The sequence below is a fragment of the Myotis davidii genome, unplaced genomic scaffold, assembly GCF_000327345.1.
Source record: "Myotis davidii unplaced genomic scaffold, ASM32734v1 scaffold194, whole genome shotgun sequence".
Classification (NCBI taxonomy): domain Eukaryota; kingdom Metazoa; phylum Chordata; class Mammalia; order Chiroptera; family Vespertilionidae; genus Myotis; species Myotis davidii.
Window position 1 is genome coordinate 3,237,381 of NW_006286673.1, and position 17,353 is coordinate 3,254,733.

The following is a 17,353-nucleotide window of genomic DNA, read 5'->3' on the forward strand; positions in this document are numbered from 1 at the left end:
TCACTATGATGCGCACTGACCGCCAGGGGGCAGATGCTCAATGCAGGAGCTGCCCCCTAGTGGTCAGCACACTCCCACAGGGGGAGTGCCACTCAGCCAGAAGCTGGCTCAAGGCTGGCGAGCGCAGTGGCAGTGGCAGGAGCCTCTCCCGCCTTGTCAGCAGCACTAAGGATATCCACTGCCGGCTTTGGCCCACTCCCTGTGAGCGGGCCTCAGACATCTCCCAATGACTCCTGGGCTGCGAAAGGGCGCAGGCCAGGCTGAGGGAACCCCACCTCCCCCTCGAGTGCACACACACACACACACACACACACACACACTAGTGGCTTGCTGCATGAAATTCATGCACATTAAAAGGGAATTAACCAAAACCAGTTTGACTTGGTGGATAGAGCGTCAGCCTGCGGACTGAAAGGTCCCAGGTTCGATTCCGGTCAAGGGCATGGTACACCCCCCACCTCAGCCTGGGCTGGGGAACCTCAGTCCGTGCCCTCCATCCCGGTGCCAGGCCTGTCAGAGGGGTTGGGCAGCTGGGTCTGGGTCTTGCGCAATTTGGAAGCACATGTAGGTGGGCAAGGACTTGACTGTGGGTCCTGTGGTGCACACCAGGCTCTGACAGGAGGGAGATTTTCATACACATTTTACTAATTTTCTTTCATCTCTGACACTTCTATTATAGAGAAAGGGCAAACAGCAATATAAAAATATTTCCTCTAATTCTTTTAATGTGCACAAATTTTGTGCACCGGGCCACTAGTGTGTGTGTGTGCGTGTGTGTGTGTGTGTGTGTGTTTATGTATATCTCTCTCTCTCTACATATATATGTGTGTGTGTATGTGTGTGCGTGTGTATGCCTAAGTGACAGTTACCACCACTCAACCGGTTGCTATGACAACGCACTGACCAGCAGGGGGCAGACGTTCAACACAGGAGCTGCCCCATGATGGTCAGTGCACTCCCACAGCCAACCTCCTGCAGTTGGTCAACCTCCTGTGCTCCCTCCCCCCAGCAATTGGGGCGGGCTGGTCAACCTCCCACGGTCCCTCTCTCTGGCCATCTAGCCCCAATCAGCCCCAATCAGCCCAGATCGCCGGCCAGGCCAAGGGACCCCATCCGTGCATGAATTCATGCACCAGGCCTCTAGTAAAAATATATTTTCTTAAAAAAAGTGTGTGTCAAAGCAGTACATTCAGTTAACCTGGCTAAATTCTCTTCCTTAGTATCCTATTAATTAAGAACCTTTTGCCCTAACCGGTTTGGCTCAGTGGATAGAGCGACAGTCTGAAGACTGAGGGGTTCCAGGTTCAATTCCAGTCAAGGACATGTACCTTGGTTGCGGGCACATCCCCAGTGGGAGGTGTGCAGGAGGCAGCTGATCAATGTTTCTCTCTCATCGATGTTTCTAACTCTCTATCCCTCTCCCTTCCTCTCTGTAAAAAAGTCAATAAATATATTTTTTTTAAAAGAACCTTTTTCCACAGATTTATTCAAAGATGATAGTTCCACAGAACCTGATTTAAAATGATTACAGAGAAGATAAAATGAATAAGGTTTATATGCTGATTTCCTGCTTGTGATACCAAAGTCAAGATTCACTTCCTTTCTGGGAAAACTGACCCTTGTTTCATTTTTACTGAATAATATAACAGAGAACCATAAGTTCTGAATAGCAGCAATGGCTTCAGTAATTTTACAGAAATCTGAGAGAAATGCATTCCATTTAAATTAGGTGAGGAATGATTCTCTCTGGTTTTAATCACCTGACTTTCCATTCCCTTATTTTCTGAATCTAAGACTTTGCCTCTTATCTACTCACCAACTAACAACAGCCAGTATTTCGACATCACTATGATAAAAATTGGGAAGAAAGAAATTTCAAAGGTTTTTCTTAAATCTTCAAAAGGAAAAACTTTACATCAACTTTGAAGGTAATATTATACAGACAAACCCTGTTCATCAGAATAGTTAGAAAAATAAAAGTCAGAAATATATCAAGAACTGCAAGTTTTTTACTCTGAAATATACTAGATTAGCCAAAAACTGCCAAGTTGAAGGAAAGTCAGTGTTGCTTTAATTGTTAAGACGTCACATGGAACCGCATTCCCAGTCCTAGATGTTTAGTGACACCCCCCCCCCAACCCTCACCCCAGGAGACTCTTTACTTCACTGGTAACAGAGGAAGCTTGACCTGAAGTGTTGCTCAGACTAGAAAATGGGGTGACCACCAAACACAGCCTGAGATTGTGTGCAAATAGATGCATGTATGCCCACAAGAAGTGGCACAGGCTACAAAGAATGTGACATGTGCAGAGAGGTATAACCGTGTGCAGGGTGCCCACCAGAAGTGACACAGATTGTGATGTATGTGCAGATGTGCACATATGTGTGAACATGTTCATCAGAAGTGACACCAGCTACATGAAACATGACATGTGTGCAGATAGGTATATACATATACATATAAAATAAGCCATAGCTAATGTTTTTCAAAGCAAGTATTTGAGTTGATCTCTGAAAGACTGAAAGGAGCAGAATCATGTGGCCCCAGGAAGCATCCTTGGGTTCTACATGTGGCAGGGAAGATGACTGAAAGTAAAATTTTACTTTAAAAACTTCAGAATTAGTTATTATCACAGCCCTTCAACACCTTGTGTTTCCTTATTCATTTAGAGGAGCCACCCAAGTGGTAGCTGCCTGGTTCTTTTCTAGGTCATGTGTAACTCACACATTTTACATGTTGGTTGTCTGAGGAATGACTTTGAAGGGCCCAGTGTGGTATGAGTGAGAACCCTACAGCTCCCACACATAGCTGAGTGGGAGAAAGCATAGATGTTGACTGGGTGATGATGTAAGCCCACCTAGACTCCGAGTGCAGGGCCTGAGCACACAGACCAGAAACACCACCATCTTTCCAAAGATAAGCCCCACCTCTCGCAGCAGCTCCCTTCCCTACTCTGCTAACTATGCATCACTGCTCAGTGGTTTCTGCCCACATGGAACCTGGTCCAGACACAGTTCATGTCTGTCTTCATGAGTCTATAACAATGCAGTTGGCATGTTTTTAGTTTGTTAATAACCTGACAATTCTTTTCTAGGTCATCTAAATAAAAGGGAAGCAACCTGAATAGCTCCTAACAAAGCCGAGAAGTAGGGTGATTTAATAGCACTAATTTCCTTAAAGTCCTTATTTTATTATGTACTGATCAGTACATAATAAATGAGAAATTTTAAATGAGAAATTTTAAAAGGGTAAATGGAGAAGTATTAAACCTCCTCTTTTTTTATTTTTTTTAATATTTTATTGATTTTTTACAGAGAGGAAGGGAGAGGGATAGAGAGTTAGAAACATCGATGAGAGAGAAACATCGACCAGCTGCCTCCTGCACATCTCCTACTGGGGATGTGCCCGCAACCAAGGTACATGCCCTTGACCAGAATCGAACCTGGGACCCTTCAGTCCGCAGTCCAACGCTCCATCCACTGAGCCAAATCGGTGTCGGCTAAACCTCCTCTTAAACTATAAGCTATACTTTGAGTTGGAAACAATCTTTAAAAGTATCAACCAGGGGATTAAGTAAATTACTGCATCCAAACTACAGGCCTCTTAGAAGCAGAGGTGGAGGGCAGAAGGCAACTCCAAGATGCTGACGCGGAAGAACCGTAAGCCTCTCTCAGTGAAATACAATGAGACTTGCAAAATGATCTCACTTACAGAAAGTCACCACTATGTCCACGTATGGAGGTGCAAATGCACACTCCGGCAGCTGTGGCTGCACACTATACTGACCAATGTCTCCTTACTCATCTCCATGATGATAAGACAAAGCAGTTAATGCAAAGTAAACTTCCCAATACAGCCTTTACCACACCACTGCAGTTAAGTCACATTTCCGCCAACATTGCTGCCACTCCTTTTCTCGATGAACTGGGTGGTATGTATACGCTAATGAAGCTGGGAAAGCCTTAAATGGGGCCGCACATTGGAATTGCACTGTCCATCTGAGTTTTTGCTTTTATGATAACCTTAGAAACCAACAAATTATTGCCAGGAATTACATGTCTCTAATCTTTCTCAAATAAAATTATTCCAATCTAATTAAGAAGATAAAACCAGACTTCCAGATATATGGGTTTAGGGGACACGAAGTTGAGAGGGGCTTTAGGTTCTGTTTAGTTTTGAGGCCTCTGCAATCCTGCAGGTCCTTTTCTTTCTTGGGCAGTAATTCCAGTCCTGGGGCACTTCTGAGGCCATCCTACAGCCCCTATAAGAAACCTCGAAGTACAGTACCGCCTGTTCCCACAGGCAAGGGCTTAAAAACTATCTCCAAGAGTAATGAGCTTACAAACCAAATGCAGTCTACCAAAATTTTTAAAAAGCGCTTAGAAATTATGACTGCTTTAAAATTATGACATTTTCATGTTTTATGCCAAATACCCAGGGGAGATATTTAGTACAAACACAAAACCTCCAAGGCAGTGTGCCAACAGACGGCTGCCCGTCCCCACCACAGGCCTGCACACACCAGACTCACTGACCAAGCACAGAACTCAATACAGTGAAAAATCAACCACCACCTGGTTATAAGTGTCATGCTATCAAAACACATTTTCTCTTTAAAAGCATACAAACAACTTAATAGCACAACACAAAATTCAAAGCACATCATCTAGACCTTAGTATTTAGTACTACATATCTCCTCTGGGTATTTGAGAATAAAAGCATATGAAAATGTCATAACTTTAGAGCAAACATTATAATTTTTTTAACTAATATTTTTAACGTATTAGATGTGGTGTTTTTCTTTCTTTAGAAGTGCTGAAGTTCACATGGGGAAGTAAAGTTGCAAGCATATGGAAAGAAAGCAAAAAAGAAAAAACTTGGTGTTTCAAATATTTTATCCATGTTGAGCTAATTTCAGATTTTTTTCAATGCCAGAGTTTATTCACACTTGTAAATACCATCAGTTGGGTATAGACTAGAGTCATCGGCCACCCATGGGGGAAGCTTAATGGCCCTGTGACAGCCTCAACTGTCAGTTCCTTTTTATAGTAATTGAAACAAAACTAAACTAAACTAAAAAAAGGGGGTGAGTGGGCTTTTTACCAATCTCCACAAGGAAGGCACTGGTGCTGGAAGGCAAGAATCTGGGTCCTCCTATTAGAAAACAATTTAAATGGGAATGTCTCACACTCCTTTCAAAGGGCAATTAACTGGATTTAACCTAAAAATAAGTTTTATCATAGCAAGAGGTTTATGCATAAATGTCTGTGCATCCACAGCCCTCGGGGCGATAGTCCTGGAATGACCTTTGTGTGGGGTCCCACCCCGTAAGAGCGTGTACCAACACACAGCAAACGGGCGGGCAGGCTACCCAACTAGACTCCTTCAAATAGCTCACTTACTGAAGAATAGCATCAGGTGAAAATAATGACTATATAAGGGTTTGGCTTATTTCAGATGAAACCACAGGATTTTAGCCCTAGTTTTTGAGGATGAGGACAGAAATATATGAGAAATAAACTGCCAACAGCTGGAGAATTCCAGGAATCTAGGACAGTCCCAAATTTCCCCATTAAACATTTCTATTATTTCCAAGACAGTACACACTACAGTTTCTCATCCCTGCTACTAGGGAAACAGTTATATAAAGTATCTATAGTTATTTGTCATATAAATTGATACACCTTGGGTCACTAACAGCTAAGCCAGTCAAATAATAACAGCCACAGTTACACAAGTAAATCCTGTTATGGTAAAATTCCCTTTATAATAAAGAGATTTCATAATACAGAGTAAAAGTAAATGTAACACATCAAAAACGAAAAAGAGGTGTGCATGTTTATCCTTTCTAACAATCCTCAATGAAAGCCTAAACAGAGCTTACATCAAGGAGCTCCGACCCTGTCCAGCAAAAACGATGCAGCACAGAGTTCAAGGGGACCCACTTGGTAACAGATTTTCATCTTATTAGCCAAGTGTTAAGTCTCAAACTCTATTTATTCAGAAAAAATCTCGAATCTATGTAAAAGTGCAGAGAGAACAGAGAAAGTGAAAACACAAAAATCATCTCCCTCCCAGCTCCTAGAGAAATTAGTTATAAAAGTAGGCCAGTAGCCGAAACCGGTTTGGCTCAGTGGATAGAGCGTCGGCCTGCGGACTGAAGGGTCCCAGCTTCGATTCCGGTCAAGGGCATGTACCTGGGTTGTGGGCATATCCCCAGTGGGAGATGTGCAAGAGGCAGCTGATCGATGTTTCTCTCTCATCGATGTTTCTAACTCTCTATCTCTCTCCCTTCCTCTCTGTAAAAAATCAATAAAATATATTTAAAAAAAAAAAAAAAACTAGGCCAGTAATGTTGAAGCCTGTCTGGCTACATCTTTCCTTAAGACAACACAAGATAACACACAGAAATTCAAATTAACTGGATGGTTAAGTGAATTACATCATGAAAGACATGAGATTCTAATATATGTCACTAAGAAACTTGTGTTGAGTTCCTGGAAATGACAATATGCTGAGATATAGTTTTCCAAAGTGTATTCTACAACAAGTTAACATGAAATATATTAGTGACCCGGTGCACAGATTTATGCACATTGAAAGGAAATTAATTAGAGGGTGGCTGGTGGGGCGGGTCTGGGCAAGATGGACAGAACACGCCCTGGAGCCAACCTTCCGTGGTCCCTCCCAAGTGTCTTTGGAGTGAGCGGGGTCCCCTCCGGCAGGTGGGGTCCCTCGGGCTGGCCTGCGGGGATCAGGCTAAAACCAGCTCTCCAATATCTCCCCAGGGGTCCAGAGTGCAAGAGGGCACTCTGCAAAGTTGCTGTCATACAGGGTGTGAAATGCAAACACAAGTGTGCCGTAAACCAGATTCGGGGCCGACAGTGCCCCAGCAACAACACAACCCACAGCCAAAGGTGGAATCGCGCAGCACCATGAGGAATCAGGCTCCCTCCTCTCTGGTTTCAGGGTGTGTCACCCGAGAACGGGTCTGGGCAAGATGGACAGAACACGCCCTGGAGCCAACCTTCCGTGGGCCCTCCCAAGTGTCTTTGGAGGGAGCGGGGTCCCCTCCGGCAGGTGGGGTCCTTCGGGCTGGCCTGCGGGGATCAGGCTAAAACCAGCTCTCCAATATCTCCCCAGGGGTCCAGAGTGCAAGAGGGCACTCTGCAAAGTTGCTGTCATACAGGGTGTGAAATGCAAACACAAGTGTGCCGTAAACCAGATTCGGGGCCGACAGTGCCCCAGCAACAACACAACCCACAGCCAAAGGTGGAATCGCGCAGCACCATGAGGAATCAGGCTCCCTCCTCTCCGGTTTCAGGGCGTGTCACCTGAGAACCACCACTGCCAAGGCAATGCAGCTCAGCAGTTCCTGCTTGAGAGTCTGCCCCTGGAGGTCAGTGCACATCACAGCGGCCAAATGGTCGGACACTTAGCATATTAGCCCAGACACTTAGCATATTAGCCTTATCCTATCTAATAATAGACAAAGATACAAATTGACCGTACCTTCACTACGCCCACCACTGGCTAATCAGAGCAATAAGCAAATTAACCATCAACAAAGATGGCGGCTAATTTGCATATACCAGCTGAGAGCGAAGACTGAAGACACCGTACAAGGAAGCCAAGCAACAGAGCCGAGGTAGTGGAGACAGGTTGGAAAGAAGCGGCAGAGACGGGCGGGAGAGAAGCAGCAGAGATGGGCAGGGTAGGAATAGCAGAGATGGGAGCGAAGCCCTATTCTTGCAGGAATCTTCCTGCAAACAGGCCTCTAGTCCTATTTAATAAAGAGGGAATATGCAAACTGACCATCACTCCACCACAAAGGTGGCTATGCCCACAGCGGAGGCAGGGTTTCTATAACACAAGATGGCTGCAGCCACAGCAGAGGCCAAGTTCCTGTAATAAGCCTTAATGAGCAATCAGCAGGGACCTGAGGCTGCAACCCCCATCTCGCCCCGGTGGGGCTTGACAGGGGACCTCAAGCCACGCCCCCCCACCCCAGCACCAGGACAGGGGACCATACGCTGCGCCCTCCACCAGGGGACCTGAGGCCACACCCCCTGCCCCAGCGCCAGGCCGGGGGACCTGAGGCTACGCCCCCACCTGGCAGGGCTTGACAGGGGACCTCAAGGTGCATCTCCCCACCCCAGAGACATGACTCTGGGTCCCGGGGTGCACCCCAGACTCTGCACACACACACACGTGGTCATGTATTTTTAAGAAATACTGATCCACTAAAACAACACTCCACATGAGACTTTTCAGGGCAACACCAACAAGTAAAGAACAGCAAAGCCAGAAGAACTGCACACCTGAGTTTTATCCTATATATAAAGCCCAGTAACTGAATGGTGGAATGACCGGAACGACTGCGACCTCTCCCCTGACCTGGGGCGGGGCCAGCTGGCAAACAGCCCGCAGCCCCTCACCCCATCCAGTCCCACCCCCAAGCAGCCCCCAACACCCCTAAATCATAGCCTGTCTCCCTAGTGCATGTACATTTAGTGAAAGCACAAGAAAATAATTATCAGTCCCTTCTGTCCCCAACCAGAGTCTCCAGAGGGCTCTGCTAATACTGCAGCCAAGGTGTGGAATTCTCCCTCCAGAGAAGGCAGCCCCAGGAGACCTTCCAAGTTAGCCAAAAAGGCAACCTAAGCGTTAACAGGATGGCAGCCTTTGCTGAGGAATGCAGAGAAGCTGGGTGGGGATTTTGTGAAATTGCGGTGCCTTGCAGAGGAGGTGAGTTTTCAATCTCTCTTTAAAAGGGGCAGCAAAGAGGACCCACAGGCTGCCAGGAGCAAATGCAAAGGGTAGGCACATTCAAAAACAGAAAAACTTTTAAACAAACAAGATCATATTGGGAAACTGAGGGCAGAGCTCCGAGAAGAACACAAAAATCATTAAAGAGCCATCATCCATCTTGATATACCTTTGCAAACAACACATAAACAGCTTCATCCCATGGCACATGAAATGCAAAACAGTCTGTTGTGGGTTTTCTCTTAGCCATCCTTAAAGTATAATTAGATCCAGCTGGGGGAAATCCAGCATTAGACGCCACAGCCGACCCCACCCAATAGGCCCCCATCGGGATGGCCCCCCATCAGGATGGGCCCATCAGACCCCATCCATGCACGAATTCGTGCACCGGACCTCTACTGTTTAATATTCAGCAAAGGATCGGGTAGAAGGAGTCAAAAAATCAGCTAGGAATGCAGAAGTCCACCTAGACTAGGAGGATGAACCCGACTTGCTCCCTACGGTGGCAGACACTGTGCTTGATGCTGGACATGCCAACCCTGCGGGGGAGAGGGTGCAAAGGGGGGCTGATAGTGCAGTGGCCCAGCTGGTGGGCATCCTCTAAGACAGAAACCTATTGGTCTGAGGGGAAGCAAGAGATCCTGGGAGGGCTGGCTGGAGAAGCCACACTCAGACCATCAGAGATGAGCAATGAAGCTAAATACACACTCAAAATCATCCACTCCTATGCTCTTCTGTGAGAATTAGGGTCTCATGTTTGGTTGTAAGAGAAGCATGCCTTTGCGTGGGGACACAGGTCTACTTACAAAGGCAATGAATTCTAAAAGTTTTATTGGTCATATGGGCGCAAACCTATAGGACCCATGCAAGAGATAAAAAAAAAAAAAAAAAAAAAAAAAGCCACAGGTATGGAATAAGAGTCCTCAGCAGAAGACTGTAAAATGTCTCACTTCCTGCCCTACCCAACATAGCTCAGTTGGTTGGGCATTGTCCCGGGCACCAAAAGGTTGTCAGGACGATTCCCAGTCAGGGCATGTCCAGGTTGCAGGTTCCATCCCTGGTAGAGGGCATGCAGCAAGCAGCTGATCAATGTTTTGCTCTTGCTCTCTCTCTCACTCTCTCTCGCTCTCTCTCTACCTCTCCCTTCCTTTTCTCTCTAAAAATCAATAAAAATATTTTTTAAATAAAATGTCTCACTTCCTGTTTTCCAAATTGCAATTATTTCTAGAGGCTTCCTGCTAACAACACAGGAGAGTACTGTAGTGCAGGATAAAGAGCCTGCAGCCTTCACCTGCTGACCATGCACTGTGGGGTCTCACAGGCAGGGGCCTCTCTGAGCAGAGATGGCAGAGGCCCTGGCATGTCGTCCTGGTGCAGCTGTGACTGGGTGAGCAGAGGAGACACAGCAAACCAGCCCCTGCAGATTCTCAAAAACTTAACAAAAGATAAACATCCCCCTGACACTTTCTACAGTAAACTAGTACCAAAGAGAGAAATTTTTTAAACTTATTTTTTTATCTACATATCAACAAAGTATGCTAGTTCACCCTAACAGGAGTAAAAGAGAAAATGTAAATAATCTGAATGACAGTGCTACTTGTACATATATCTTACTTTTATTCAAAAGCTTATATGCCCTCTGAGTTACGGTTACTGCAGCATCAACTTATGTCTTGGGAGATCTGGATAGAAGAGGCCCCCGGGACAGACACAACTTATCTATAAGCAACTTCTGATCCCATCAGAGAAACAAATCTAAGAAACTGTGTCAAAGGTCCACACTAGGAATAAGAATTCCTTTATAACTACTTATATTCCTCATAGTCATATCACTCCAAAAACAGCCATTATTTCCTATATCCACCAGCTTCAAAAATGTGTCACAAATTAAATAGATATTTTAAACCTGACATCAATATCTCCTACACTCCATAATCAGAGGGAGACATGAGAACAGACTTTGTTAAACCTCCTAAAGCTAAAACTGACACTTTCATCAACTACCTGTAATATACTAGTACATACAGTCCTGGCTCTTTTAGCACAAAAGATACATAAAATCTTTCAGACAAATAAAGCAAGTGAAAATATAATGTGATTAAAAAGTGTTAGAAAGGCCCTGGCCGGTTTGGCTCAGTGTATAAAGCGCTGGTCTGCGGACTCAAGGGTCCCGGGTTCGATTCCGGTCAGGGGCATACGCCCAGGTTGTGGGCTCGATCCCCGGGGGGGGGGCGCAGGAAGCAGCCAATCGGTGATTCTCTCTCATCATTGATGTTTCGATCTCTCCCTCTCTGAAATCAATAAAAATATTTTTTAAAAAGTGTTAGAAAGACTCTCTGGAATCACAGGAGTCAAGGCCCATCTAGGACCCAGGCAATCTTCAAGAAATTACCTCATCGCCCTGTGCCTCAGTTTACCTCCACAGAACAGAGATAGACTCACTGTGAAGATTAAACAAATAGGACCAAATTTTCACTGTGCCTGGTGACAACAAGGACTCAATAAAAGCAACTGCCACCATTCTCTCTTCATAGCTGTCCCCCTTCCTAGACATGACCCCAGTCCTCCCTGGTTCTCTACCCACAGGTCTTTGTGTACATCCATGCTGCACAGGACAGTTAGTCAGTGTAGCAAAGGTCACTTACATTTTCTCCCTAGAGACACAGCACAAGTACTGACTGCCCTTTCTCTACACCAGAACTCCCTTCTTCACACAGTCCTCAAATCCCTGACCACATGTAACTCGGTGCAGTAGCAGCAAGCAGAATCAGTTTAGTGGGAAAACTGCTAGCACTTTCCACTGTTGGGTAGGGAGGTGCAGGGTGAGGCTAGGACAGACTCCTACTGTGCCAAAGGCAGTATGTACTCAAAGAGGGTGCTGTCGAAAGAGACAGAGAAGCCACAAGAGGGTGCACTGAACCTGGAACAACTTGAGCATCAAAATTATGACAACAAAGACTTTATAACCATCAAAAAGAAAAAAGTCCTTGAGTCTATACTAATCCTCAACTACACTAATGAAGAGTGCCAGCTAATGAGTGTAGAAGAATGACAGAATTAGCACGATCCACCCTTTGCAACACTCAGTGTAATAACTGATTCAGGCAAGGATCACTGATGATGTCAGTCAGACCTTCCACAAGACAGGCTTGGTTTCATGACACAAAAATTCAATGTCATAAATATCAATGAAATGGTGGAGAATTGTCTTAAATTAAAAAAGACCAAAGAACTTTTCAACAAGTCTGTAATATGTATGTCTTAATATTAGTTTTATAATTTAAACTACTAAAAAAATCAGTAGTAAAATTTAAAAATATTAAAAAAGAGAGAGAGATAGGGGGGTGGGGAGAGAAAGAAAGAGAGAGGCCAAAGAACACAGTACCTAAATGTAATTAATGAATCCTGATTAAATCCTTTAAAAAGTTTCAAAGATATTTGGGGACCACAAGAATAAATCTGAATATGGGCTGGACATCAGGTGATATTCAGAGAAATTTTTTTACTTTTCTTAAGTGGATAACACATGGTTATTTAGCAGAATGTCCTTATACTGAAAAGATGCATCTGAGGTATCAGGGCAAAGTGTGATAACATGGACATTTCCTTTCCAAAGGCTCAGTCAGAGAAAGTACGTATTTTCATATAATAGCATGTGTACATGTATAGAGACAGAAGTGGATGTATGTGCTATATATTCATATACGTATACACAATCTAAAGAGACAGAAGTGCACATGTGCTATGTATTCATAGGATACATTTGTACAGGTATCTATAGAGAGAAGTGCATATGTGTGTGTGTGTGTGCTATATATTCATTCGATATGTGTTCATGAATCTACAGACAGAAGTGTGGGTGTGTGCTGTATATCCTATAATACATATGTGTATACTTATCTATAATGAGGCAGACAGCCCTGGCTGAAATGGCTCTATGGATAGAGCAACAGCCTGTGGACTGAAGGGTCCCAAATTCAATTCCAGTCAAGGGCACATGCCCGGGTTGTGGGCTTGATCCCCAGTAGGAGGCGTGCAGTCATCATTTATGTTTCTATCTCTCTCTCCCTCTCCCTCCCTCCCTGAAATCAATAAAAACATATTTTTTTAAAAAAGAGATAGACAAATGTGGTGAAATAAAAACAATTGTCTTCTAAAAGGATTAGTGGGTTTGCTTCATTTTTTTCAACTTTTACTTAAGCTTGAAACTTTTCACAATAAAAACTTGGGAGAGCCCTAGCCAGTTTAGCTCAGCGTATAGAGCGTCAGCCTGCGGACTCAAGGATCCCGGGTTCGATTCCAGTCAAGGACACATGCCGGGGTTGCGGGTTCCATCCCCAGTAAGGGGCGTGCAGGAGGCAGCCAATCAATGATTCCCTCTCATCATTGATGTTTCTATCTGTCCCTTCTTCTCCCTTCCTCTCTGAAATTAATAAAAATATATTAAAAAAAAAGAACTTGGGAGAAGCCCTAACCAGTTTGGCTCAGTGGATAGAGCATCGGCCTGCGGACTAAAGGGTCCCAAGTTCGATTCCAGTCAAGGGCATGTACCTTGGTTGCGAGCACATCCCCAGTAGGGAGTGTGCAGGAGGCAGCTGAATAGATGTTTCTCTCTTATCAATGTTTCTGTCTATCCTTCCTCGCTGTAAAATAATCAATAAAATATATTTTTTTTAAAAAAACTTGGGAGAAGAGATGTGTAAGCTGCAGGGTAAGGATGTATGGGGGTCCCATTTGCCTTGCATATGGTCTATAAGGAAACCACAGACAGTTCCTTCTGCTCTCTGGGCCACAGTGACCCCACCCTAAAAGCAGAAGAAGAAGAGCTGCTGGTCTACCCTTAGACCCACTCTTTTCAGTTCAGTGTTCTCATCTGGGCTGTGCTGGGCCAGTTAGAAGTTGTCCCCTCCATGACCTCCAGAGTAACCAAGACTGGACCATCGGGACACAGGGAAAGCACGTGGGCCCTGCTCAGTCCCCAACACTGTATGAGCCCCTGAGAATCCGGCATTTTCTATTTCGGGGCTATGGCTACCCTGGCTGGTGAAGAAATACCTCCCTTGTCAGAATTTAATAATTTCTCATATAGAAGCTCTCAGAACAGAGCCGGTGGTACACTAAGATTTCAGTATGTGCTCACTGCTGCTTACTCCTAACATTTTTATACACCTTAGGTGCAAGATGCCAAATTGTTTTCCAATCTCAAACTCCTTAAAAAATTCTGTCCTTGCGTTCCCTTTTGTATACTTTATGACTTTTGAACATTAAATCTAAAACTTGGTATCTAACATTCAACACATAAAACAGACTCGTTTGCTACATCACATGATAAAATTAATAAAATCCATATTTTGGAGAAACCAAATGAGCAAAAATTCATACATGAAAAAGTGTTTACTGAGCACTAATGTGTGTAGGACCTTTTCTGGATGTGCAAGGGCTGAAGCAGAACAACACTGCCATCTAGGAGAGAGATAGGGATGGTTTGGTGGGGACAGTGGTGGCCTGAGGAGTAGGTGAAGGACACATCAGGCAGTATAACTGGACAGGAGTCCTACTCCTGGTCTGGATGGGGCATAGCTGGGGGAGTGGAGAGGTTTGTGGGATGAATAACTAGAAAGATAGTCACTTCCTGTATTGGGAAAAGTCAGACTAGGAGAAGAACAAGTTTGTGGAAAGAACAAAGTTCTGTTAAGATATGGGTACGCCTGAGCTGCCCAATAGACAACCAGACCGAGAAAGATGAGAGTCAGTGTGTCTTCTCCTGGAACAAAACAGACCCTGTAAATATATGGAATATCAAAACTAGATGAAAACGACCCAAGGGCAGGGATTTGGGAGAGGCTGTTAACAGTTCCAGTGTGATCACCTCACACCACCAATGCTGGAGTACTTCCTGCTTCCTCTCTGATCCCCTCCCCCAATGTCCCATTCTGTCTCCATACAATTTCTTAAGAGAACTTTGGTGACTTCTCTTATTCTCCTAACTTCTTTGAAATCTCCAAAATGGAGTTAAACATTTAGGAAAACAGTAGCCATTTTGAAAGACAGTGAAGTTGGAAATTAATATTGAAAATTAAGACAAGTATGAAGTTTTCATATCCACCCATAAAGCCTTTTTCATGAACAATTAAAAAGAGACATATGAATGACTGTGACTCACTCTGTATGGCCCTGGAAAACATTCACAGAGTGGATGGACGGGTCCCTAAAATCCCACAGACGGAAGGTCGTGTCACGGGAGGAGGTTACCACGAGCCGCTGGGTGGGGTGTGTACAACAGTGCGTGAGTTCTTGGTCATGCCCTACAATACAACCAAAGACAACAAAAGTCACACATCTGCAGATAGTTAGAGTAAAGCTTTCTTAAAAAACATTGGAATCAAAAAAACAGTCTTTATGGTCTCTAGTGCTAGTATTTATTCACCGTAAAAGTAAACACAAGGAATCATTTAATGGCAGCATGTGTGGTCACAGTGGGACCAGTTTTCCCTCAGGACCTGGAAGTCCTTTCACTTGTACATTTAAAAGGATCATGACACTGAGTGAGTGTAACCCAGTTCCTGATCCAAACAGTTAAAAGGACTGGCAAATCTCTGTTAAAGGCTCAGCATGCCAACTAATTAACTGTTAGTTCTTCACTTCCCAAATGACCTCTAATAATATTTGTGGAGCCTTCTGTGAAATACAGTCTTTCACAATCAATCAGAAAATGCACCAACTGACAAATTTGAAAATACTTGTGATGGGAAGAATTCTAAGATGGCCTGGTATACACACACTGTCTGATACCTTCCCTTGAGTTTGGGCAGAACCTGCAAATGTGATGAGCTACCATTCTGGTAATCTCAGTACGTTATAAGGCAAAATAGACTTTGCAGCCATAACTAAGGCCTCCAAAGGATGTAGTTTTGAGTTCATCCAATTCAAAAGATGTCCTGGTGGGCCTGACCTGATCAAATGCGCCCTTTAAAGGGTCCAAGGCAGCCCTGGCTGATGTGGCTCAGTTGGCTGGACCATCGTCCCATAGACCAAAAAGTTGTAGGTACAATTCCTGGTCAGGGTTGCAGATTTGATCCCCGGTCTGGGAGTGTATGGGAGGCAACCAATTGATGTTTCTCGCATCTGTGTTTCTCTCTTTCGCTTCCACTCTCTAAAACCAATAAAAAAAAAAAAAAACATATCCTCAAGTGAGGATTAAAAATAATAAGAATGAAAGTGTCCAGTGCTGGTCTGGTCTGGAAGAAATCAAACGGCCATGGTTAATATACTAGTACCTCTCAATGGGGACCATGCTAGATGCAAAAAGCAGTGCCCAGTCCAAAATTCCTGACCAGGGAAACTATAAGGTTATAAATTCATGTTATTTTAAGACACCACCTTTGTGGAAATCTGTTATAAGGCAACGGAAAACGAATATACCAGCATATTTCAAATTTTTAGATACTACACGCTACAATTAAATCCCCTAAAGATACAATTAGCTACCAACAGTTCTACTAGAAAGGATTTCTGAAAACTAACAACCTGAGCATCCCGAGAACTAAAACTAATTCTGGACAGAGAGGAATCTGCCAGGTAAGACAGAAATAAGCACAGGCACACAGATCACACACACGGCTGGCAGGCAGGGCCGACGTACCTGTCAGGGAGTGAACCAGCTCCGCCGTCTCCACGTCATACAGGTTTGCTGTTCGGTCCCAGGAGGCCGTCACCACCTGCTTCCCCCCAACCAGCCAGTCAGCGGCTATGACTACTCCCTGGTGACTCTTAAGGGAAGTCAATGGCACCCGGATGGTAGGACAGTCACTGGACACGTCTCCGTCCACATCAGGCTCATCCTTATCAGAGCACTCAACTTCGTCCTCGCCACATATCTGCAGATAAAGGTGAGAGCAGAGAACTCCTGAGAACTGTGGGTCTTTCCTGGCATGGCTACACATCAGACTGTGTCACTTGTCTTTCTAGGACTTGATCATCATTATCGCAATACTGGCACAGTACATGGTACATAATTGGTGCTCAATAAATGTTTATCACCTTTATGATTGTGTGCTTGGCTAAAACCAGGGCCAAATATAAGGAAAGAAAAAAGTCAGGGGTACTATAACATCATGTCCACTTCCACTAATCAACAAAATGGCAAATAAAGTGATTCTCAACATTTTAAGTTTTTTTCATGTATTAGATATTTCATAAAACTAAACAAATACAACTGAAAGTCAATAATTCATCATAATAAAAAGAAATATTACAATTCTCAAGTGTCTGCCTAAGATATACTTAGAATTCTATTGCTATAACAATAGATATGAAAGTTCACGTTATTGTCATACAAACCAACCAAGTCTTTTGTCTAAAGCTAAAGATAAAATAAAAACATAATAGTCACCGTAGGCTTCAGCTCTTTAAGAAAATATGTTTAGCCGAGACCGGTTTGACTCAGTGGATAGAGCATCGGCCTGCGGACTGAAGGGTCCCAGCTTCGATTCCGGTCAAGGGCATGTACCTGGGTTGCGGGCACATCCCCAGTGGGAGATGTGCAGGAGGCAGCTGATCGATGTTTCTCTTTCATCGATGTT

The 17,353-nt window shown here is 44.2% G+C and overlaps 1 protein-coding gene across 1 annotated transcript in view; it reads right to left on the reverse strand.

Moving 5' to 3' along the window:
* The window catches only part of WDR37 (WD repeat domain 37), a 65,765-nt gene that overhangs the window by 8,918 nt on the left and 39,494 nt on the right, over positions 1 to 17,353 (reverse strand). The window contains 2 exon segments of the mRNA XM_006758150.2: positions 14,935 to 15,076; positions 16,414 to 16,648. Coding sequence (XP_006758213.1) covers positions 14,935 to 15,076; positions 16,414 to 16,648 — 377 coding nt within the window.